Here is a 27,470-nt window from a genome sequence, read left to right on the forward strand (position 1 = left end):
CAATTACAGGCTGTTTGAACACAACAATTACTAGTCCCCTGGGAGGTGTGAAAGTCAAAGGCAGTTGGATACTGACAGCATCTAGCACATGGGCTAGACAAGCTAACTTCTATTAGCAGTCCATTGGGAAAAAGTCATAACAAACCTCTCCCTCTCATAAAAATTTACAAAGTTCATTAAATTTAAACAATCCCAAAGTAAAACAACTTAAAAAAATTAGCTTTAAGAGCTCTTGTCAAAGGACAAACAGGAATACCACACATGAAACCTCAAGTTCTGTTTTTCCAACCTCAGGAAGGATAAAATTTTGCCAGTTGAGAATGAAAGAGATTTTATTGTAATCTAAAACATAGATAAAGTTACACCAAACAGTCTGGATTTAATGTGAATAGTGGCAGCCATTTCCTGTTTAGTTATTGTAAACCTGGCCAGAGATCTTGCTGGGAAATTTTTCATCAGTATTGAAATGCTGCTGCTATAACTGTCAGTACTGGGAAGTCATTTGTTATGGCACCATGTTTTTTTATGTTCAGATTATGCAGCAGTAATAATGACACAAATAATGAAAGTGGTTGCAGGGACAGCTGAAACTACCACAACATTTTTTGCCCCAGAAATATTTAAAAGCTTCCTCAGGGGAAAACAGAGAGTGAAATTGAACATACAAATTGAATCCAGAACTCAATTTGGAATATATTATATTTCATGATGCACCAGTACATGTGTTTATGTACATTTGAAGTAACTAATGTGATTGTGTCTACGTATATATTTATACATGTAAATGTATCTTCATATGCATGTGCATGTGTTTGCATACATATGCATATCTCACACACACACACACACACACACACACACACACACACTATAAACATACAGAGAACAATCCAGGAACAGTGGCAGAATCTTTGTCAACATAAGTTCCACTTTTGGTGGTGGTGTGGTGGGGGTTCTTTATAGTTGTATGATTAAATGAAGCGGGTTGGGGAATTGGGTCGTATTTATTATCTATGTATGACTGTATTTTGAAAGCACTCTTTGTCTTGTCTATTTTAAATAAACCTTATTATCTTTTTTAACATACACATGCATATATATATATATATATATATATATATATGCAGTCCTCTCCCACTAAACCAAAAGTAAAATCTCAATTTATGACAGTTAATATATTAAGATATATTAAAACTACATATAGTATAAGCCCTTCATTTGAGACAATGATTTTAGCCTTCTTAAAACTTTTAACAGATTGGGGCACTTGGGTGGCTCAGTTGGTTGAGTGTCTGACTCCTGGTTTCAGCTCAGGTCATGATCTCAGTTTCATGAGTATGAGCCCCATGTCAGGCTCTGCGCTGGCAGGAGGGAGCCTGCTTGGGATTCTCATTCTCTCTCTCTCTCTCTCTCTCTCTCTCTCTCTCTCTCTCCGTGCCTTTCCCCTACTTGCACTGTCTCTGTCTCTCTCAAAATAATAAACTTAAAAAAAAAACAACCTTTAACATCTAAAAATAAGTACGAAAAATTTACCAATTTCCAGAACTCTTGTGCCTTTCTTTGCTTCCAGATCACAGAAAAGGGGAGTTTAACACAGACAATAATAAAAAGATACAATCAAGGACCAATCACAAAGAAAATTGTAGAACCTCACTATAGCAGACTAAATAAAATACATGTCATTAAAATTAATTTAGGCACATGTTTCCATTTTTATCCAGATGTAAAGGTATAGATATTAAAATGGACAATTTTTTTTTTTTGGTATCAAATGAACAAAAGAGTTATACATCCAAAATTTGTGTAGTACGGTTTCTATAAAGAACACATTTTCCAGCGTAACACTGGAAAGAGAAGTGGAGAAGGGGTATGGATATTTGGGTTCTGGACCTGGTAACGAGCCTGGTAATGGAGATTGTAGCCCCTGGAGCCAGAGTGCCTGAATTCCAGCACTGCCTCTGCCACTCAGGAGCTGTGTACTTAGGGACAAGTTGCTCAATCTACCTGTGCTTCAGCTTTTTCATCTATAAAATGGGGATCATGACTAAATGAGTTAGGCTCTCAAAACAACGTCTCAAATACAGTAGATAATAAATAATAATAGTGTATACTTGTGTTTGTCACTATTAATTTTGATTTTTACTTTTATAAATTCCTTTCTCATATTTGTGTTTTATTAATGTTCATCTAGTTCCTAGAGATTGTAGAGGCTGCTTTCAGGTAACCAATTTGAACAATGGGAACCCGAGTAAGGTAGAAGGGCCCACATTGGCCTCAGCCTCCTGGCTGAATATAAACAGGCCCATTAGGCAACAACTCACCTCAGATTATCTTAAGCTATAGCTGACCAATGGGTTACTTACAGCAGGACACAGATACCAAAAAAGGAAAATTCCATACATTTTCATACCTCCTCACCTTCTCCCTTTAACTACAGCCCCCTACCATTGCCTCATGGCAGTCTCTCCCTTGCTGTCCTGCCCACTCTTTCCTCAATGGTGTGCTCAATAAACTTCTATCTCCGTTGTTCTGACTTGGGTGAATTATTTCACCACCCGGGCTTCCAGCTCCTACCCAATCAAGTTGACCCACATTTGGTGGCCCCCATATGATTGGGAGGCACCACATTTGAAAGCCCACGTGGGGAGCTTTTATGCCCTCCCCCCCACAGAGATGAATGCTTAGTTTGTTTTCAAGCATTCATGCTATATTGTAGATACTCTAAAGATATGAATATTCCTTGGTATTGTGCTTTGACTAAAATTCATTGACTTTGTTGTATAATACTTTTATTTTTATATATCTCTAGTCTATAACTTTAAGCAAACTTTTCACCTTTCACTAGAATAAGAGTAATTAAATCCCAAGCAGGTAGACTGTTTTTGCCATCCTTTTTCTTGTTTATTTCTAATATTATTATATTATGCACTGGGAATGTAGCCTTATGATCTGTTTCGAAATATACTGAGTTGTTCTTTGTGGTCTAGTACACAGTATATTTTTATAAATAAATTTTGATGAGTGTTTGTGAGTAGGCATATTCCTTTTGGGGGAAGAAATATAAATATAAATATAAATATAAATATAAATATAAATATAAATATATTTATATTAGGGTGATTTTCAAGAGAGATGTGTTAGTCTCTCAACATGATTATAATTTAGTTAACATCTTGAACTTCTATCAGTTTTTGCTTTCTCTATTTTGATGCTATGTTTTTATTTTTTTTTTTAATTTATTTAAAAAAAAAAATTTTTTTTTCTTTTTTCTTTTTTTCTTCTTTTTTTTTTTTTTTCCAACGTTTATTTATTTTTGGGACAGAGAGAGACAGAGCATGAACGGGGGAGGGGCAGAGAGAGAGGGAGACACAGAATCGGAAACAGGCTCCAGGCTCTGAGCCATCAGCCCAGAGCCCGACGCGGGGCTCAAACTCACGGACCGCGAGATCGTGACCTGGCTGAAGTCGGACGCTTAACCGACTGCACCACCCAGGCGCCCCTGATGCTATGTTTTTAGCTACCTAAAATTTTGTAAACTATTACAACTATTTAGTGATTGTGCTTGTTATCAATATGAACCATTCTTCTTTGTCCTTCTTTGCCTTGAATTTCATTTTGTCTGATTTTAATTCTACAACTGTTGCTTTCTCTTTGTTATTGTCCTTCATATCTTCTTTCCATCCTCAACTTTCAACTTTCTATATCATTTTGATTTCATGTTTCGTATAAATCATGTTTAGTTCGATTCAAAATAATTGAATCTGAGAATTTCTTTCAACAGGTAAGTTTAAATTATTTTTAACACTTATGATTATAATTGATTGGACTTATGATATGAATAGATCCTGTCAGTCCTCTCTACTCAAAACCCCACAATGGTTCTTACATCATCAATAATGAAATTCAAAGTCCTTACCACGGTCTCTAAGGTCTCACATGACTGGTATTGCTACCAACCCCCTACATCCCTTAGTTATATGAATTCTTTATATATATTTTGGACATTAAACCCTTTTCAGATATATGATTTGCAAACATTTTCTCCTCTTTGGTAGGTTGCCTTTTCATTTTGCTGATGATTTCCTTTGCTATGTAGAAGCATTTTAGTTTGATGTAGTCTTATATGTTTATTTTATTGCCTTTGCTTTCGGTGTTCAATCCAAAAAATCATCACCAAGACCATTGTCAAGGCTATGTCATCTAGTGGTTTTATAGTTTCAGGTCTTCCCTTTGAGTCTTTCAACAATTTTGAGTTGATTTTTGTGCATGGTGAAATATATGGGTTCAGTTTCATTTTGCATGTGAATATCCAGCATTCCCAGTATCATTTATTAAAGAGATTATTCTCTCTCCATCACATACTCTTAGCTCCTTTGTAGTAAATTAATTGACCATATTATTGGCTTCTGTGTTCTGTATCACTGATCTGTGTAGTAAATTAATTGACCATATTATTGGGCTCAGATCGTATCACTGATCTGTGTGTCTGTTTTTATACCAATATCATACTGTTTTGATTACTACAACTTTGTAATATAGTTTGAAATAAAAAATTGTGATGCCTTCAGCTTTGTTCTTTCTCAAGTTTGCTTTTGGTATTGGAGGTCTTTTGTGGTTCCATGTAAATTTTAGGATTGCTTGTTATATTTTAGTGAAAAATATCATCATAAGCCTTCAAAAAAATTTATTGCTGTATCAGTTTTGGACTAATTAATTCACACAGCAACAGCTTGGGCACAGGTTTCTACTTCAGCATAATAATGATAGCTTTAGTCTTAACCTAGCCAGGTATCTCAAAATATGTTCAGGTGACTACTAAAAGAACTAGCCACTTTGATATGGATAGTCAAGAGTGTATAAACCACCACCTCCTGAAAATTAATTTAAGTGCATTTATCAATACATGCATCAACTTTTAAGACTGTTAGATCTTTTAAGACTGTTAGATAGCTATAAGGGCTAGAGAGCGTACTGCAGACAGGGAGATGAGTGACAACAAAAGTATGAAAGTGAGAGGAACTTCTTACCTAGAGGTGGTATGGATTAATGTCTCCTTTCATGGTGTTGGTGGTGTAGGAGGGGATACCCAGCTCTTCTTGGGGGCATCAAAGGGGCAGGAAAAACAGCTGCCACAACAACCAAGTGCCCTAAGCCAATATGTCAAGATGATACATCTTTTGACTCCCAGTCCCAGAATTTCCCTCTAGCAAAGATGGCTGTCAGGTAAAGTAGGTCAGGCACTGTGAACTATGGAATACTCACTATTTACATGGACTATAATCATATGAGCAGGAGATATCCTAACTGTCAACACCTAAGAAGTCCCTGGGCTCAGAGGCTCAATATAATTTCTTTAAGTTATAACCAAAGTATATTCCCTCAAGATTTCGTCTTTGTCCACTGTGCTAACCTCTCCCAAGCTTCTTGTTCTGTCCCTAATTAATACTGTTTATTATGGTTGCATGTGGATTTTTCTTACCACATTAATATTAAATAGAAGGTAGTTTGTAATGAGAGCAACAAGGAATGATGCCTATTCCAGTTTCCTCTAGGTAGGTCCTCTATTCTCACTGCTATCTCACTCATCCCTCTAAAAAGTAGAGTGGAGTCACAAAACTTATGTTAAGTTCTAGCTTTCTGACAAAGTAGTTCTGGGATCCAGAGCAAGTCACTTCAAGTTTCCAAAGTCCCCTTCTTTAATATCAAGCAAGAAAGTAGGACCAGAGTGCATATAAAGTGCATCCCAGTATACCCTTCTACAATTCTAATCCTGTGATCTAATAGCTACCGTAAAGCTGCAGTGCTTTACGAGGTAGCGATTACCTCGTTAATCTTGCAATCATGTCCCAAATGATATTTTGTATCTCATCCAGAGTCCCTAACAGTTGAGGAAACAGAAAAATGCCACCATATTCTCAAACTCCTATCTGTGTGAGTGGAAATGGCTGAAACAAAAAACAAATTTCTCAAGGTACCAACAGGTAAGATTTAGTAATAATATTTCATCATGATCTCTCTGTTCAAGACCCTACAATGCTTTGATATTTCCTCTTATTCGTATCAGGAATGTCCCCATCTTTGGCCCTCCTTCCATTCCTTCTGCAACTGTTAAGGTCTTATTCACAGCTTAAACAGCTCCCTAACTGGTCTTCCTGCTCTGATTGTCTCTTCATTCCAGCCCATTCCCTACCATAGTTTCATAAGTATTGAAAAAAACAAAAAACTGAACCTAATTTGGGGATGTTAAACTGTGTTTAACAGTTCACCACAGGTGGGGTGCCTGAGTGGCTCAGTTGGTTAAGTGTCCGACTTTGGCTCAGGTCATGATCTCAATGGTTCATGAGTTTGAGCCCTGCATTGGGCTCTGTGCTGACAGCTCAGAGCCCAGAGCCTGCTTCAGATTCTGTGTCTCCCACTCTCTCTGCCCCTCCCCTGCTCATGCTCTATTTCTATCTCTCAAAAATAAATAAACATAAAAAAAAAAAAAAAACACCTCTCACCCTAGCCAATAGGCTAAATGCAAACACCTTATTATGACATACAGGCCATTTACTCTCTGGTGCTTGGCCCACTTTCTGGTCAAGACAATCTTTTGGTCTCCATATTCTTAAGCTCTGGCTACATCAAACTTCTTGGCACTCTACAAATGCCGTTTCAGCCATGAGAGCCTATGCCCATATAGTATTTTTGTGCCTCTGACCTTTTCTATTCCCATTTCAGATTCAAAATTTGGTTGAAGTATCATCTCTCTGGATTTTTTGCTCTCATGGGCTTAAATACAATTCTATTACAGAACTTATGATTTACATTGAAATCATTTATATGTCTTTCCCCCACATTTAAAGATCTGCCTGGGCACCTGGGGTAGCTCAGTCTAGGCATCTAACTCTTGATTTTGCCTCAGGTCATGATCTCACAGTCACGAAATTGAGCCCAGTGTTGGGGCTCTGCGCCGGGCATGGAGCCTGCTTGGGATTCTCTCTCTCCCTCTGCCCCCCCCCCCCCCACGTTGTGTTCTCTCTCTCTCTCAAAAAAAAAAAAAAGATTAGCTGTTGAAGATGGAGGATAATGTACACTAATTTTTATCCTCAATATCTAATATAACATTTGACAAATAAGTGCTGAATGAAGATCTAACCTATACTGTCTGAAAGTAAAAGACATTCCACAACAACCCCCCACTTTTATTTCCTCTTGCAGAGTTCTTATCAATCATTACAAATGCCTTACAAATTCTTCCTTCTACAACTGCATCAGCCTCATTCTTCTCTGAATTCCAATTGCACCTAAGTCAGTAACTACCATCTAGCTTAATCATTTAATCATTTCTTAATGATTTCAGATGTCCTGTCTCCCTAACTACAGAGCAAACTCCTCAAGGATATCCTAAGTTAATTAAAAGCAGCTAAGTAATAAGTGCATACAATTATTCATTTTCAAATATATTATAATATATTGTGATCATACTAGAGACATCATGTGATTCTCTGGGCAAATTCATATATCTAGAATGTCCAAAGTTCTGACTTTTTTGTTATGTACTGAAATTTAGGGATTGTTACTTTCAAAAATAATTTTCTTTTGGCGCAAACCAGAAAGATAAATAGTTGCCCTACACTTACCTGGGGTTCATGATAAGACGTCGGAAAAAGTAAGTCCAAGTGATATAATCCATTGCATCTTGCTTAGATGTAATTGTACCACCAGCAATCTCTGCATTTAAATGGTCAGAGAGCACTCCTAATAAGCTATACAGTGAACAAGATATGGGAAACATACATGAAGGTTAGGTTAAATGAAACACACTTTATCTCACATAGCAGACTGACGGAAGGGTGCTAGTAAATTTTAGGAAAGATAAGAGCCAAGAGGAGAAAGGTAGAGTGGGCAACAGCAGATGTAACTTGGAGAGTAGGGAAGAATGTACTTATGGGGTATGGGTGTAAGTATGAAATAATACTGAGGCAGATGAAAGGAGAGTTGGCAAGATAGGGGTGACAGTTATGAGTAATGATATTCCTTTCATTTACTCAGTGAGTGTTAAGTTCCTCGTCATATGAAACACAATTGTACTGGTGTTATAGAGTATACTAACATGATCAGATGTGTTGAAAGACTGGCATAACATAATGTTCATTTTAGTTTCTTATGTAAAATACTAAAAAAGGGAAGCAGTGTCCAACAACAGAAAAGACTAAATAAATTATGATACATGGAACAATATGCAGGTATTAAAAATAGTTTTTGCAAAGGATGTTTTAAGGACATGAGAAATGGCAATAAATTGAAAGATTAAAAAAAAATGAGTTTCTATATTACTCTTAATTCATCAGCGGCAGAGTATAAATCTGTATACTCAATTGAGAAGGCAACTTGCCAATATCTATTTGAATAATGACTGTGACCCAGCAATTTCACTTTTCATTATTACCTGCTAGAGAAACATTTACAGACAAGGATGGGAAAGCAAATTACTTCGCTGCAATATTATATGTAAGAAGAAATAGGAAACTCTTGAAAGGCCCATTAATAGAGAAGTTATCATAAAAACTATGAAATACTCTTGTGATAGGTAAGTATTAATACTAGTTATATCGAAGTACAAAATTAAAATTTTTAGTTAATGATTACTGAAGGTACATACAGAAATTACATAAATCATACATGTACTCAAGTAATTTTCATAATGTGAACACACCTGTGTAACCAACACCAAGATCAAGCATCACCATTTCCCCAGAAGCCCTCCTTTTGTGCTGTTTAGTCACTACCTTGGCTCAAAGGATATTATGACTCTCATTCTGATCCTTACCTTATTGCAGTGGCTTGGGCTTCAAACACAATGCTTACTGGACGTGGTGAGAAAAATACTCTTGTATCATTCCCTATCTCAAAGGGAAAGCTTTCAATATTTCATTATTGACTATGATGCTTGCAGTAAATTGACTCTTTATCAGATTAAGGACATTTCTTTATATTACTGTTTGCTAAGAGATTTTATTATGAATGGGGGTGGAATTTTTTCAAATGCTTTTTTTTTTTTTACATCTATGAAATAATCATATGATTTTTCTCATTTTTTTCCTGCTAATGTGGTAAATAATAGTAATTTATTTTCAAATAAGTCAACTTCACATTTATAAAATAATTTACACAAAATTAAATTTACTGATGTTGTTTAGACATCTATATTTATGAGAGGCACAGGTTTGTTAACATCCTTTTTTGGTAAATTTCTTATCAGGTTTTGGTATCAAGGTTATTCTGATCTTACAAAATAAGTTGGCAAGTAGGTCTTATCTTTTCTAGTATTAGGAAGAGTTCATGTAAGATTGATGTTATTTTGTCCTTAATGTTATGAAGAATTCACTAGTAAAGCGTCTGAGTCAGAAGGTTTCTTTGTGGAAAGATTTTAAATTTCAGATTCAATCACTTTGATAGAATGAGAGACTAGATTTTCTATTTCTTTTTGTGTCAGTTTCATACGTTTTTAAATGAATTTTATCATTTTATCTAAATTTTTATTTGCATAATGTTTCATAATATTTTTAAATGCCTGTAATATCTTTTCATTACTAATATTATTTTGTTCATTCTTTCTCTCTCTCTCTCTCTCTCTTTTGATCAGAGTTAAAGGTTTATCAATTGCATTCTTCTTTTCAAAGAAACAACTTTTGGCTTTGTTGATTTTTTTCTAATGTATATTTGGTTTCAGTTCTTTGATTCTTGCTCTTATCTTCTTTCTTTGAGTTTAATTTGTTAATTTTTTCCCGAATTTTTGGATGGATATTTTGATCATTATTCATGCTTTCTTTTAAAAAATATATATCTTATTATATATATTTTTATATAATATATATTATATACAGAGCCATAAATTTTCTCTTATCACAATGTTAACTGTATCCACGTTTTTATATTTTCTAAATAAAAAAAATGAACATTAGCACTTAGAATAAAAATTCCAATAACTCTTTACACTATCAATGAGAAACATGTGTTGTCCTTTGCAGTTAGAATACAGTATATTTAAAAAGACTGATAAAAGAGAACTAGTAATAAATGTTGCAAGTAAAAAATACATAAACCTGAGGGAGAAAGGCTATTTTCAGCTGAGAAAATGACAGAAGCCTTTATCAAAGGGGTAGTTACTGTGCTACAAAGAATTATGTGATAATTCTGAAATAAGCTAATAGTCCAAATTATTCATTACAAGTGCCTCTATTTTGGATATTTCTTTATCACCTAGAGAGGAAAAACACACATAAAACGAGAACTTTATTATTAAATGCTTACTATGTGATAGACCCTGCTACAAGCACTAACATTCGATCATTACAACTAACCTCTGAGATAGCCAGTGTTGCTAGCATCTCCATTTTACAGATAGGTGCATCAAGGCACTGAGGAATCAAATGACTTGCTAGATCAAAGAGGTAAGTAGTGGAGCTCAGATATGAACCCAGGTTGTCCGGCTCTAGAATCAATGTGATTCATTGAAGCAGTACTAACACTGCTTCTTTTAAAAGTTTTTTTTAAAAATGAAATTGTAATTGAATTCTATCTTACAGTGATAATTGTATTCAGTTTCATTTCAAATAATTCTATTGAACTAGAATTTTTGCTGATTTTTATAAATATCATGACACAAATATTAACTGCTATGACATGAATCCATTTAAATTAATTTACAACAAAATTTACCTTGACTCTACTGGGAAAGGTTCATAAAGAAATTTTTTGTAAAAGTCTTTCTTTATGTCATGAACCAGAATTACAGCTTTGCCTTGGTCATCAAACTGAGGCCTTCCAGCACGCCCCATCATCTGGAGTACATCTATAAAGAAGAGAACAAGAGGTATTCAATAATGTGGCAGCTAGCACAAGGTATATTTAGTGATTATAGCATGTTTCGACAACATGACAAAATAACAAAGGATACAGAATATTTTAAGAGTGTGCATATTATCTCTGAAGCCTGTTGAGTTCTATAAGAATAAAATAATTAATGCATTAAGACAGAAAACTGGATCACCAAAAAGGGTCTCTCTTACAATTTTATAAGTAAGAAAGATAAAAGTTTCCTTTAGCTAAATACTTTAAAATGCTGTTTAAGAGTTATTACTATTTTAATTAAACAAGAAAAAGCAAAACATATATGGGTAAATCTCTTCAGCAGATTCATTTGATTATTTTCCCCCATGAATGGACCCCCTGGGTCATTTAGGCCTCACCCTCTTCCCACTTACGGTACAAATGTTCTTTTTTTTTTTTTTTTTATAGTGCAGGAATCTCTGAGGTAAGAAATGATTTAGAAATAATAGTTTTAAATTTTTTTTTTTTCAACGTTTATTTATTTTTGGGACAGAGAGAGACAGAGCATGAACAGGGGAGGGGCAGAGAGAGAGGGAGACACAGAATCGGGAACAGGCTCCAGGCTCTGAGCCATCAGCCCAGAGCCCGACGCGGGGCTCGAACTCACGGACCGCGAGATCGTGACCTGGCTGAAGTCGGACGCTTAACCGACTGCGCCACCCAGGCGCCCCAAGAAATAATAGTTTTTACATGTAATCATTGAGTGGAAATACACACAGATATTTCGCTCTTCAGAATTCAGTGACAATGCTTTTATCAAGTTTTAAAATATGCACGAATCACAAATCGCAGCATGCAGAAATCATAGCAACAAGCCTTTTGATTCTAGAAGCCCCACAGAAGTATTTCTAGTGAAACAGATTTAAAATTAAACAGTATAATGTTTAACTGTAATTTATTAAGTCATAATAGCTACTAATCAGTAATTGTTATCTATTTGTGAATTTGAAACCATTAGTTATGCTTTTGATGCTTATTAACACTTTAGGTAAGTAAATGAAACAGCTCAATACTTTGAATAGCATTTGCATCTCACTGGAAATAAAACTTTACAATCTTACTCAACATATGTTCAAATGTGGTCAATTCTCTACAATTCAATTCATGCAAATTCAGATTACTAAGGTTAAAATAGAAGCTTAATGTATCTGTAAATTAAAAAAAAAATTACCTGTAATGGGAAAATCCACATAGCGCCTTGTTTTTCCATCATAATATTCTGTTCCCTTAATAATTACTAAGTGAGCTGGAAAGTTTACACCCCAGGCTAATGTACTTGTAGCAATAAGAACCTAGAAAATAAAATATATTTAACTAAAACATAATGTGTAAGTTATATTTAAATGTCTGTTTATGAAAAATAAAATACCTGAACTTTACAGTTTACAAATAGCTCCTCTACTGTTTTTCGGTCCCTCTCATGTAATCCAGCATGATGCATTCCTATTCCGAAAGCAAGTGTCAGCTTCAGGTTGGAATCTCTTAGCGTTCCAATGATGTTCTCCATCTGCAAATAAGAGCACAATTACGAGGTATAGGTTCATTAGCTTTACAATTTCCATACCAAGATTATATTTGACTAATTTTGTGTTTTGATTCTTATACTATATAAACAAAAATATAGGCCTCATCTACAGTTACAAGTGAAGTTAATTAAAAAGAAAATCTAGTTATTGAGAATGTATATCCTAAATGAGTTAAAATTTAAATGTTATCCATCTTTTCCTCATGCATCAAGGAAAACAAAATCTGTGGATAAATGCAATATCCCCTTAATGAGTAACAACTATTAAAAAGGATGTAGGGGCGCCTGGGTGGCGCAGTCGGTTAAGTGTCCGACTTCAGCCAGGTCACGATCTCGCGGTCCGTGAGTTCGAGCCCCGCGTCAGGCTCTGGGCTGATGGCTCAGAGCCTGGAGCCTGTTCCCGATTCTGTGTCTCCCTCTCTCTCTGCCCCTCCCCCGTTCATGCTCTGTCTCTCTCTGTCCCAAAAATAAATAAACGTTGAAAAAAAAAAATAAAAAAAAAATAAAAAGGATGTAATGTTAACTAGAATATTTCAGGGTCTTGTTCATCTCTTATAAGAGAAAAACCTTCCATCTTTTGGGCTCAGTACTAAAAATTTAGAAAATATGGACAAAAAAATTAATGGAGAAAAATCAGTCATAATCCCACCAGACAGGAATCATTCAAATTTAGCCTTTCTCACTGAACTTAATGACCCAGGACAAGTCATATAACCTTTGTGAGCCTCAGCTTCCTTATTTAAAAAATCAAACCGGTGGGGCACCTGGGTGGCTCAGTTGGTTGGGTGTCCGACTTTGGCTGAGGTCATGATTTCACAGTTTGCGAGTTCAAGCCCCATGTCGGGCTCGGTGCTGACAGCTCAGAGCCTGAAGCTGCTTCAGATTCTGTGTCTGCCTCTCTCTCTCTCTCTGCTCCTCCCCTGTTCATGCTCTGTCTCTCTCACTCTCTCAAAAATAAACATTTAAAAAAATAAAAAAAAATCAAACTGGTATATTTTTGTCTACTTCTCATTTCTTTAATCAACAGTACAGTTAAATACTTTTTATATTTACTAGCATTTTTTGGTAAACTATCTTTTCATTTTTTAAGTGGATATGACAGCTTTTTTCCTTAGTGGTTTGTAATGGCTCTTTATGTATTAGAGCTATTATTAAGCTATTTATTAAGTAAAGTTATTTCATTTACAGGCATGGTTTAGCTAAGTTTTCATATGTCTAAAGAGTTTCTGAAACTTATATCTTATATAATTTCTGAATATTCTATCACTTTCCATTCCACATGGAAAATACTTAACGCAACACAGATTTTATGGCAACAGAAGCAAATCTTATCTTCTTATGAAACTTATTCTCTGAAAGGAACTAAACAGAAAACTCAATCTCTTTTTGCCTAATGATAGACCTTTATACTGGTCCTTAAAGCAGAGGATGACACAATATGCAGTGTGGTGAACTTCTTTTGGGACAACTCCATGAGGGGAGTAATGCAGAGATCAAGTGGTTTGAGAATGTATGAGCAATTAAAAGAATGACATATTTTAGTTGTATCTGTAGCTTCACTACCACATTTTCACAGTGAACAACAGTGGAGGATAAACTTGGAAATGGGTATATGTATGATTTTTATATGCTTGAAGACTGAGATAGTACAAATAACCAACACTGTCTTCAGATCTCATTTCTTTTTTTTTTTTTTTTTCCCTTCTACTATTAATCACTTCTAACATACACAAGTATACATGCAACACATTCACTCTCCTGGATGTGAATAAACCAATAAGCAGCTCACAAAATCTCTATCTAGAGAAACTTCAGCTGGTTGCTACAGTTTAGTGGAGACATTCATACATGAAGCACGTCAACATCCTTCATTCTTGCTCATCTTATTTTCAATGGTCAGAAAAAATTTTCCAAGCTTTTTTATGTGGGAATAAATTGTTTTACACTAATAATTCAAAAAACAGGAAGATGAAGTTTGTCTTTATAATAGATCTTAATGTATAAAAGGCACTGCATAGACACAAAGTAACAGTTTAATGACATACACATCATGTTATTTATCAACTTTCCTGAACTGAATGCAATATATAAAGAGTTCATTCTGTTTCATAAACACAGTATGGTCACCTGATATTCTTGAATATTTACTTCATAAACTGTTAAGCAAGAATATGGAAATGTATTAACATTAATTAATGTTAACATTAACATCCACTTTCCCTTTCAAATTAACAAAGGATAAGGAAGATGACTACAAATGCATGCTATAAAGAAAGGTGCTTGTCTTGTCTCATAAATTATATGTTAGCCATTCTCAAGTGACAGACTATTATCCATTTTTTTTTTGTTCAATAGTTCACTGCATAAATATCTTCAATTTATATTATCAAGAATTAATTCACTGATATTCTTGCTCTGACAATTAATTTCAGGGATTATTTTTTCAATTTCATAACTTAGTAACAGTATAATTTTATAACTTGTATAATTAATAGTGTTCCATGGCAATGCCAATCATACCCCCCAAAATATACCATGTACCTCAGGAAAGCTAAAGAATCCTATGGCAGGAGGTTTGGTGAGGCATTAATATCCTGTCCTTTCACATCAGGGAAGGTTCTCATTCCCCCTGCCCCCACTTTCACATAAATCAATGCATTAAACAGAACTATTTGCCTATCTGAACTGGCAAAGACCTAAAATCCTCAGGAGGAAAATTACAAAAAACAACTTCATTTATTACATAGTTACTGTGGATGAATTCTGAATTATTTGAACATCATAAAAAAAGGAAAATTTATAGTAACGTTACTTAATCATTATGCGTAAGATACTACCCAGGACAGCCTGTTTAAATTTGAAAATACAAATTGTTGATTAAATTATACCATTGAAATGTTTCATCTTGCTCACAATATAATATAAACAAAATTTTTGAGAAACTTAGGATAATGAAAGCTTAAAACATGGTAATACATATTATTTGTTGAGTACTTATGTGTCAGGCAATGTGCTTGACACTTTACAAAGATTATCACATTTAATCCTTTACATAAAGTAATAATAGCTCTCATGTAACACTCAATTCATTTACACAATCCTGTGTATTTCAAGTTAAAGACCCAGTGATCTTGAATACTACAGAGTAGACTCTCTCAACACTGATTCCACAGGAGAATTAAACCCCACAAAAAATATTTGAGTTGCCATCTTTTTAATTTTTCCAAAGATAGATAGTATCATTCTAGATGGTTAGGAGAAAAGTTCACTTATTACAAGCAATGGATATCTTAAGTCATTAAGGTTTAATTAAGAAAGGCTGCTATAGAACTTTAAAAATAATCATGATAATAAAACACTGATCGGGGAAGTTTTAATTCCACAGTTCATTTCTATTCAACCAGCATTTGTTGTAATGTATAGGCATCTTTCCAACAGTCTTTGAAATATGTCTGACTACCTGACAGTTAAACCAAAAAAAAAAACAATTCAATATTATAAATAAAAGAAAAATGGATCGATCTATATCCTCTAAGTAGTGGTCTTTTTTTTTTTTTTAGGGTGATGGGGGAGGAGGCACATATGTAAACTGTTGAACCAATTACTTTAACTTAATAGAATTTTTTTTTATATTTTAAATTTATTATACTCAAAAAGCTTTTGTAGAAATATAGGATTCCATTTAAGTAGATACATTACTCCGTTCCTGAAATACATTCCAGTCAGAATATAATTCAGTGAGTTGATGACAATCCTGGCTCCAAAAGAAAGGAGGAGACCAGATTGGACAAGAATGAGCTAACAGATTGTACAGCCCAATTCTGTCCCTTTGAGTGTGATATATTGTTTCAAGATGCTAAAAACCCATACTTTCTCAAAGCATATCTGTTGTGCTGGTTTTCCCATTTTCACAGAATCCTCATTATCAGAAAACTCTGTACTCTTTTCAAAGCACGTCAGACTCAGACCATATGCCACTGAATAATGCTTATCAATTGTCTAAAATGCTCAATAAAAGATGCAGCATAAAGAAGAATAATGAAAGTTACGAAGACTTTTTTTTTAAAAGAATAAAGATAATTAAATATATCACATCTGGTACAGATGTTAAAGTTAAAACATTTCCTTATAATTACCAAGTGTTAATTTCTTAAAATGCATTTCTGTATGATAAACCCCACAGACTGAAGGTGAAAAAGTTAAAATGAAAGAAACACTTTAGAACATTCTGCCAATATACTAAGGGAAAAGAAATTTAAAAACAATATTAAAGATAGTAAACTTCCAGTCTTTGCCAATACTCTCTTCATAGTCCTTGCTATCCTCTCTAAAGCCCAAAACGACACCTCAAAATGATTCACCATACTGTTAATATGTAAATATATTTATATATGTGATTAAACACATGATTACTTGTGAATTAAATATATAAATGAAATCTAAAGAATAACATGTAAAGCTTTGCTATGTCTGCTAAATAAACACCATGCCATTTTTCAATGTTTGCTTCTTAGCTTGCCCTAATTCTTAACAATAGCAATATCAAAACTGGGTCATAAGGTGAAATATTAAAGATTTTTTGCTTATTGATGTTTTTAACTTAATTCACTATGCTATTGGTAAGAAATCCAAGTGTCAGCACTTCATATTTATTCTGGAATATACATTTTATGCTTACTTCCATTTTTGGAGAGTTCAGATTCTGACACGTTTGGAGAGCATTTCCATATATTGAAAAGCTTTTATTTATGTCTGTTATGTATGTATGTACCCTCCTTAATGCTTGCCACCCATTTAGCCCATCCCCCCCATCCAATACGCCACCAGCAACCCTCAGTTTGTTCTCTGTATTTAAGAGTCTCTTTATGGTCTGTCTCCCTCCCTGTTTTTATCTTATTTTTGCTTCCCTTTCCCTATGTTTATCTGTTTTGGTTCTTAAATTCCACATGAAAAAAGCTTTTAAAATGCAGATAAAGCTGATGAAAGGGACCTTACAAAATTAATTTGCTAAGGCAGTATAATTTTAAATGAACAAATGCTATATTAATATGAATTAAATTTGTGAAGGAACATAAGCAAGATATTATAAAAATAATAGCAAATTTTACCATAAAGATTTCAGCAAAAAGAACCTGTCTATACGTAAGGTATTCAATGCTGCTGTACTATAACAGCAATAACAGTTAACACTTATTGAACATTTACCTCTGTTCCAGGCCTGTTCTAAGTACATCAAATAAAGTAATGCATTTAATCCTTAACAACAATCTTGTAAGGATAGGATTATTATTATCCTTTTATAGATGAAGGGGTAAGGCTCAGAGGTTGAATACCCACCAAGGTCATATGGCTTGTAATAGGCAGTCAGTATTAAACCTAGGAGGCCTGGCTCCAGTCCATGCTCTCAACCACAATGTCACATTCTAATTACCACATGAATGTGATTTACTTAAAATAACTACTTAAAATAATGAAATCATTCATTTGGCTTACGGCTGGCCCTCACCATTTTAGACTGTGGGCAAAAAACAGGTAAGATTTGAAATAATGAATCATATACTAGACTCACACAACTGGGGAACTATGCAGATGATTAGCAAACCTATTTTTTAAAAAGTTTATTTATTTATTTTGAGAGAGAAAGAGCATGAGGTGGGGTGGGGCAGAGAGAGGGCAAGACAGAGAGAGAATCCCAAGTATGCTCCATGCTGTCAGTATGAAGCCTGATGCAGAACTGTGAGATCATGACCTGAGCCAAATCTAGAGTTGGATGCTTAACCGACTGATACTTACAAGAGCCCCAATTAGCAAACTATTTCTTCTTCTTTAGTATTTGAGTATTTCCACTTCTGTGCCTAAAAATTAAGAATATTGAAAAGTATCTTCCTTTATAAACTAAAATACCAGCACTCATGATTGAGAATAGCACAGCTCTTGTTGGTTGCCTGTGTTTGATATTGTAGCTACTGACTTTACTGTTTGTTTCCATCCCCTCAAATCACATATGGACACTGTGACTTTTCCATCTTCTCTAGTCAGTACATTGTCAAGGATTTCAGTTACTGTATGGCAGAGTGAAAAAAACACGGCTCCGAGTTAGCTGTCCTGATTTTGAGTTTCTGAGTCCCATTTATTTTATGCTATCAGGCAAATTACTTAATTCTTCCAAGTTTCAGTTTTTATATCTATAAAACTGGGATAACAAGAACAACCCTTCCAGAATTCATGGTTAAACTATGTAATATAAGCTTCTAATGAACTATAAAGTACACTATAAGCATATCAGCTATTACTAAGCATAAGATCTTTGCCTCTTTCTTCAATAAGACATGCATGATATCAACTATGGCAAAATATAAACAGCTTCATATCTTGTAGCTGCTCTTAATTACACAACTATTCCATGAGGACCAACTAAATTAAGATGTCCAGTGCTCAACAAATCTGTGGATAATGTCTGTCTTGATACGTAATATTCTTAGCCTAGTAATTTCTCTACTGGTCAGTCACTAAGAGGCCTGAAGCCTGATCAAAATAGAAAGCACTTGGGGTGGGACTTTTGTATCAGAAACTCAATCTATTTTGGTTTGATAATAAAACAGATTTTCCAGTTGAAAATGTGGTCACTCTTATATTAAACTCAATTTAATCTCTGATTTTTAACAATCTCGAAGTCCATCTTCAAAGCCTGGTACTAACTTCTTACCTATAGGAAGAAGTCGGTATCTATGTTGAATGAAAAGCCAAATGAATCTGAAGAACTAAAATAAAATGTCATTAGTAGAAACTCCACCAAGTCTGAATTCATGATGATTTTCAGTTGTCAGAGTTGCTGCTTGCCACTTTCATCCAGGATGTCTGAGTGCTAAATCCCATAGGTCTTTCTCTGCTCTTATCTCACTCAACTCCCATTAACATTTAAAGTAGTTAAGCCCTCCTTCCTTCACACAACCCTCTCAACCACACACAGTGCTATGGGACTTTCCTTACTGGCATCACCTTCTCAGTGCCCTTTGCCAGCTCTTCATTTTCTACCCAAGCTCTACTGTGAGTCACTCCAAGCCTGCCCTCTGGTCCTGCCCACTCTATATCAGGGTCTCATGTGCTTACCTGGGTGTAAAGGCTGCTTCTATGCTAACGTTCCCAAGTCACATGTTCATTTCACATCCTCTGTGGGTTATACAGACTTCCTATATCTAATTGCCTTGAAAATTTTAGAAATACAAATTAACATCCAAAATATTAACTTTTTTGTTTAGAGTTACTAACTGGGGAGCCATTCTTGATTCTTTTCATTTTCTCAACCTCCATTTTTCACTATCAGCAAGTCCTACTGAACTAGGTCACCACCATCATTAATTCCATGTTTAACTTCCACTTCAATCCATTTTCCACTAAGCAGCAAAAGTGATCTTAAAATGAAATTGGAGTATGTTATCTTCCTAGCTTAAAATATTTTAATGCCTTGAACACCCCTCCCTTAGATAATCTGCTTGGTTTATTTCCTTGCTTCCTTTAGTTTTCTATTCAAAAATACCCTCACCACAGAGGTGTTCTTTACTTATATCAATGTAAAACATTCTACTACCACCCTTAGCACTCCCTATTCCCTTTAGACCCTGCTTATTTATTTTTCCATAGGAATTATCACCTTTTGACATATTTGCTTATTATCTATCTATCATCTCCACAAGAATGTTAATTCCATAAGGGTAGAACATTTACCCAATACACAGAGGGAGGTCAAGAGACATTTCTTTAATCAATGAATAAATGACTACTTTCCCATACTGTTTAAAATCAAAATCCAAACTCTGTACGCATGGGTCTAAGGTCTTACATGAGCTGGCTTTTGCCCTGAAACTTAACTTATACTACTCTCTTCCTAGCTTATTCTGTTCCAGCTGAGCTGATCTCACTTCCTTAACATCCTGTTCCCTTTACCTGAAATGCTATTATCTTCTCTCTTAGTGTAGCTAACTTGTTCTTATGCTTTGGGTCTCAGCTTAAATGTTATCTCCTTAAAGAAGTCTTCTCTGACCATTCTTTTTAAAGAAGCCCCACCTCCCCTTATCATATTTCATTTCTCATTTTATAGCAATTTTTATAACATTATTTGGTTTATCATATATATATTTAAAAATTTCTATCTAGTTGAGCTCCTCGAGAATTGGGATCAGTTGGCTAACCTAGTGCTTGGTAAGTTGTGGATATTCAATAAATATGTTACATAAATGATCACTTTACAAATTCTGGTAAGAGCTGCCTACTGACTTAAGTTAGAGGAATACTCTTATGGGTATTTTTGATGTGGGAGAGAAAAAATGCTTAACTATGTGATACTAGGTAATCTTGAAACTGAAGTTACTGATCATGAACTAATGCCATCTGATCTCTCTAGCTATACATGTTGGTGTGCCTGGTAGCAGTCCATCACTGGTAGAAATAAAAGGATCAGATGGAAGAATATCATGAAAGGTAGTTCATGAACACTCCATGTGTATGCCTCTTCCTTCTGTGCTATCCCTAACTTCAACCCACCAAAGCTCCCTGGAGTATTTCTCATGTCAAGCTGACTGAGGGGAAAAAATACATATATATACAAATGACAAAAGACTTTGCATAAGATAGCGCCACCATCTGAAGTACTGTGATATGGTATTATATAGCTCCTTTTGGGGATGACCCTAAAAACAGCTAAGTGCCAAGTATTTTCTCTGTCAATTTACTGCAAAGAAGAGATGATGTGAATTATGATCCATGCTTTGATCTGTAGCTACTGGATTAGTCAAAGGGTCAGAAGCACAGCAAGAGCACTATTGGAGGACAGGTGGCAAGAAAGGCACAAGTTTTACATGGAAGAAATTTTAGAATGGTCCCAGAACAGACTACCTATATTCCATGAAGATGTTTACCAAAAAGTTAACAGAAGTGTAGATAATGCTATTAATAGTCAAGTGGGCAAAATGACCACTTCTAAGGATATCAGGTGTTTTGTGCACAGATCCCAGTGTTGTGTGCAATGGGTTCATGTACTAAGTGGCGCCATGGTGGAAGAGATGAAAACTACACATGGGCTAAACATGGACTTCCATCTCCACAGGTGGACCCAGCTACTGCCACTGCTCTGTGCCATTATGCCACCAATGCAAACATCCGTAGGCCCATTATAAAGTACCCTGACCAGGGGACCAGATAGCTATCTGGCAGTAAGGAGATTATATTGAACTCTGTCACAGAGGGGCACCTATTTGGGATGATGTCTAGAATGGATTCTGTTCCAGCCTACCGAGTGCTGCCAATAGCCTCAACAGTAGGATTACTGAACACTTTACACATCATCTAGTATCTCATATGATAATGTTTCTGATGAAGGAACTCACTTTATAGACAAAGATTAATACAGTGGATGCCATGGGATTCACTGGTCTTACTGCATCCCTCATCACCCAGAAAGAGATGGCTTTATAGATTAATCACCCAGAATGGCAGCTGAGAGACACTGCTTTGTGAAGGTTGGAGTGCTATCTTATAAAATGAGGTGTATGCTTTGAACTAGTAATCATTAAATACTATTTCTCTCATTGCCAGAATATATAGTTCCAGGAACCAAGCAGTCAATGTCCAAATGTCTTTTGCAGTCAGCAGCTAATAAACCACTTGGAGAATTTTTGTTTCCCTTCCCTATAATTCTAGCTTGGCTAGTTTGGAGGCTTAATATCCAAGGGATGTAACAATTTACTTAGAAGCTAAAATAGCCACATCTCTCATTCTATGGGGTGAACAATCAAAATGTGGTCATAGTGTAGTTTAGGTGATCAATCCTGATAAAGAAATTGGGCTGCTGCTAAGCAATAAGGAGAGGGAAAAATTTGGATGGACCCTAGAGAAATCTTCTCACATTACACTATCCACTTGAAAAATTAATCAAAAACTTTTAAAGCCTTATATAGTAAGCATATATAAAAATCCAATTTCCAGTGTTTCAGGAAGGTGGGTTTTGGTTACTCCACTGGACAAAAAAAAGCTTAATTAGCTCAGGGGCTGGTTGAAGAAGTATATAGGTGATGGATGGTAGAGAAAATAAATCACAAATGTCTGTTTGGCTCCCCAATCAAATATGTTTGGTCCTGTGTTGCAGGAATAAATGCTGTGGCCTCCACCTTTGCTATCTCATATATTTTAATTAACATATTTTACATTATTTTAACCAATTTCATTTCTCTTTCCTCTCTACCCTCCACTTTTGAATATAGCATGTATGGGTTGTAGGTAACTTTATAATTTAGTCCGCTGGCTAGAGAATATTGAGATGAGATTGTAAAAGAACCAGAGAGTGACTGGATATAACCAAGAAATCTAGGACCGATAGAGTCATGAGGAAATTTTCAGTTGTCTGCCTTGGGGAAAGATGAGTGGATTTTGGTTATATGAGGGAGAATTGGGTTAGCTGTTAGAAGGAAAATTTTTTATTTTTTTTTATTTTTTTTTTTTTTAAATTTTTTTTTTCAACGTTTATTTTATTTTTGGGACAGAGAGAGACAGAGCATGAACGGGGGAGGGGCAGAGAGAGAGGAAGACACAGAATCGGAAACAGGCTCCAGGCTCCGAGCCATCAGCCCAGAGCCTGACGCGGGGCTCGAACTCACGGACCGCGAGATCGTGACCTGGCTGAAGTCGGACGCTTAACCGACTGCGCCACCCAGGCGCCCCTATTTTTTTTTTAAAGTGTAGGTATGAAGAGAATGGTGTTTGATGAGTTTGGGCAGGTAAAGGACTATAAAAGACTACTGACAGCCAGCCAGCATTTGAATATCTCCCCCCCTGCATAAAGGCCAAAGAAGGGAAGATATTCTCATTCCTGCTGCATGCTTGAGGCCGAAGCTCAGGTATTCCAATGTTTCTGTCTTGGACTTGAAAGTTGAGAGAATGATGTAAGCCCAACAATCATTTGAGGTTAATGGTGGAAGTGGTGGTCATCAAACTGAGATTCCAAGGGACATGGTAGCATATGCCCACACACTTCTGAAATCACCGCAGAAAAATCTTCCTGATGAGAACTTTGAAAGGGCATTACTTTGGGGGTTTCCTTATGCTGCAGTATGATTTTACATCAACGACACACTTGAAGGAGTATTTCTGCTTCCCAATACTTTACTTTGATAATTTATTGGGTGAAGAAGATAGATGGATTTTTTTTTTTTTTGACTTTGCTGACCTAACCTACCTGGTCCTGCCACAGAACACCAATCTGAAACTGTACAATAAGCAGCAACAGGAATTGTCACTAAGCTTCTAGTCCAGGATATTATGGCAAGTAACTCTCATAAAGATTACGGTGTTAAAAAGTCCTCCTATTTTAAGGTAATTAGGAATTCAACAACTGAAACACCTACCTTATAGGTTTTTGGTATAATCAGATTGAATCTGCATATCAATCAGTTGCAAACTCTTTGAAATCTTGATTTTAAAGGTGATGGCTTTTAGAAGAAAGACTAAAACAAAGCCTGGACGGTCCTATTATTGTAGTGTGCTTGGTGAGATATAATGCCAAAGAATGGTATAATTTCTAGCTGTCTTATTTTAGCAGTGAAAATCTACAAAATAGCAGAAACCATGCAAACAAGTTCTATGGTTTCTAATTAACCTTGGTGATAAATTTTTGTGCTGTTAAAAAAAAAAACAAAACAGAGAAGTAATTCTACACAATGGCTGAGCTATCCAGTTGCTTAGGTCTCACACGTTAAAATAAAAAACAAATAGTAAGTGCACTCTAGTTTGGAAGAGCACATGAGGTTCACATTTGAGGTTAGTATGAGTCACATACGTTCTAAACACACAGCCTTTTATAACACATGCACACACACACACACACACACACACACAAATACACTTTGAGCAAACGTCCCAAAATGTGTTCAATAGGTATGTACTTTGTACCTTGACTTCAAAGAAAAGTCTCCATTTGGAACACTTTAAGAATAAGACCCAAGAGAAAAAAGATTGAGCCCGGACAGATGCTGCATATGAACCATCAATATTCCCTACATCTACTTTTCACCATTTGCATCCTAAGTTCAAAATACCATTTAGACACAACAAAGTGACTATTTGGACATACTAAGTGAATAACACAGGAGAGGAAATCTTTTAACAAAATTATTTTTATCTTAAGTTATGTATCTTAAACATTTCATATATACACACAAGTAACATTAAGGAACTAACGTTAAGGAAGTAATGATGAAACTTGAGAGATAAAAGGGTAGCTGTTACTCTACTTAAAGGATTCATGTGATACCTTTTACATGAAGCTAATACTGGGGTCTGCTACTTATCAGTGAATAAGGTCACCTGCAGGCATTTCAAATTATTAGTTAACACATGACTATAATATATATATACAGTATCATCTACCAGGTCCACTAATCCTAGATGAGTCATGAGAAGTAGAAGGGAACATATGCCAGCTGCTGAGACTGGACACTGGTGGGTTAGAAACACTGTTTTGACTGTTCTTCAGGCTGCATGAGATCAGAAAGGGGTGATATGGTGGGAAGAGGCAGAAAATGCAACAATTTTATTACTGATTTTATCTGTTTTTCATCATAATTCCAACTAGAAAAAATAGTTTTTAAAAACTAGGAAAGCACAAAAAAGGAAAATCACTATATATAAATCCATGGAGAGAAACAGGAATATCTACATTTAGATGTAGTGGAAGGAATCACAAAGAACCATATTAACTTATTGTACCACATAAAATGCAAAAACTACTTGTAAAAAGCTACTAAGACAAAAGGACATCCAAGGAATCAGCGAAATTAACTAATAAAAGCAGATGAAAGATTAATATGTGTGTCTATGTATGTAGTCATAAATATATACGGAAAAAAGTGGTATCATACTAAGTTTCAGGAGTGCATGTTTTAATTTGGTAAGGCTCTCATACAAATCTTTAAGAAAATGCTGTACTGCAAAAGATAAAACCTCAAAGGAATGAAGACACAAAAAAGAAAGAGACAACCAATAGCAAACAAATCAGAGAAAAGAAAGTCAATCAGACAAAAATCAAGGTGTACATTAAAATAATAATGAATGTTTTATCTATAATATATCAACAAATTACACCATATGAGGATGTAGTAAAACTGTTACTCTCATACACTACTGACAATACACATACCAATGGTGGGGACATTAACTGGGATGTGCGTTTTGGAAAATAATTAGCAGTGTATATGAAAAGCTACAAAAATATACACATTATTTGACCCATTGCATTTTAAGTTAGAACTCTACACTGAGGAAACAAGTCTAAATAAAAACCAACCTATAATAATAAAGGTGCATGATTATCTAATGATAGAGGAAAAATACAATGGAATGGCCACATAATAGAATTGTATAGACATAAAAAATTTTAATTGCTTCAAATTTCACTACTTGGCTACAGGATAACAACAGGTTTTTAATTTTTATACATTTAGTGTTTTCTAAATTTTTGAAAATGGTCATATTACATATTTTATAAGAAGTTAATTTTGCAAAATTGATTATAAGTTGCATGAGGGCAGTGAACACTCCAATAGAAAGACAAATATGCATATTATAATATACATAGCTGATGATGTTGAAGGGAAAACATATGGAAGTAAATATGGAATAAAAATACTTATTTAGCAGGAAAATATTGGAAGAAAATACATAAAAATATTAAAGGTGTTAAGGTGGCAGTATTATGCATTTCCTATATTTTTCCCCAAATTTCTGTAATGTTATACTAAACTTTTAGTATAGAGTAAAACTACACATCATTAAATACGTAATTTTCATTAATTATAATACAAACTAATTTGACATGTATAAGAAGTAGAAATAAAATATATTGCTTACCTCTCTTTCATCCATATTCAACCACTGCTTTGGATCTTCTTCAGTAGCCAGAAAAGCTATCAATTCCAAAGCAGTAAGACGAGTTTGACGTCTTGATGAGACAAATATCAAAACAGGTTTCGCTGGAGAATGGCTTCTAATTGCTATTGAAAAGTTGTGGAAAATGTGGACAATAAGAGTAAGCAAGCTACTTACAACCAAATATGAATGTCATTAGGATATGAAATGGATGATACATGAAAGCTAGTATCATTGATTTAAATAAATTCTTAATTTAGTCATGAAATTCAGCATTATCTGTGGTACTACTTGGATCTGACAACATATTGGAGAAATGACAGGAAAGGAAAGGTAGCTGAACCTACCTACGAGAGCATATTGCCTGGACAGGGGAAGCTGAACTGTGTCAGCTCCCAGTTCTACTCTGAGTTGCTGAGGAAGGTAACACAAAAGCTGAGACTCTTCAGTAAAAGCTGTATATGAATACTAAATCTAAGGTTGAGTTTTCTGAGTTGTGTTTCTGCTCACCTAAGCAACGATATTATAGAGTTAACTGGTCCTAGGGTTGGGGGAGAGAGTTAGGTCCTACCTAGTGATGAAAACTCTCTAAGAAAAGCTCCAAAATTTCCTTTAATTTTTGTCATTACTAGTGAATGGAATAACTAAGAGAGAGTTTGTGGGGCACCTGGGTGGCTTAGTGGGTTAAGCATCCGACTTCAGCTCAGGTCATGATCTCACTGCTCTTGAGTTCCAGCCCCGCATCATGCTCTGTGCTGACAGCTCAGAGCCTGGAGCCTGCTTCAGATTCTGTCTCTGTCTCTCTGCCCCTCCTCCACTCATGTGCTCGCTCTCTCTCTCTCTCTCTCTCTCTCTCTCTACCTCAAATATAAATAAAAGCATTATAATATTTAAAAAAAAGATTTTATATCAATAAACTAGTCAGAGATATGTCGAATGAAGGTTTTACTTTTCTCTAAAACAGATGTGTAAGGTTTCAAATGGAAAGATAAGAGAATGTAGAAGAGAGCTGAAGAGAATATCATGTCTGAATCTCTGTCTGAGTGACAGAGATTCACATGGAAGGTAGACACACAGAAGATGCAATGAATAGTTTGAAACATGAGTAATTTGACTGAAAGAAAAAAAATTATCTAAAGAGCCACATAAATCATCT

The 27,470-nt window shown here is 35.1% G+C and overlaps 1 protein-coding gene across 1 annotated transcript in view; it reads right to left on the bottom strand.

The window, feature by feature from the left end:
- The window catches only part of ASCC3 (activating signal cointegrator 1 complex subunit 3), a 361,738-nt gene that overhangs the window by 90,913 nt on the left and 243,355 nt on the right, over positions 1-27,470 (bottom strand). The window contains exons 30-34 of the mRNA XM_047858492.1: positions 26,297-26,439; positions 12,245-12,382; positions 12,047-12,167; positions 10,705-10,837; positions 7,623-7,748 (exon numbers count right to left, since the gene is read on the bottom strand). Coding sequence (XP_047714448.1) covers positions 7,623-7,748; positions 10,705-10,837; positions 12,047-12,167; positions 12,245-12,382; positions 26,297-26,439 — 661 coding nt within the window. The remainder of the gene's footprint in view (positions 1-7,622; positions 7,749-10,704; positions 10,838-12,046; positions 12,168-12,244; positions 12,383-26,296; positions 26,440-27,470) is intronic.

This window comes from Prionailurus viverrinus, chromosome B2, assembly GCF_022837055.1.
Source record: "Prionailurus viverrinus isolate Anna chromosome B2, UM_Priviv_1.0, whole genome shotgun sequence".
Classification (NCBI taxonomy): domain Eukaryota; kingdom Metazoa; phylum Chordata; class Mammalia; order Carnivora; family Felidae; genus Prionailurus; species Prionailurus viverrinus.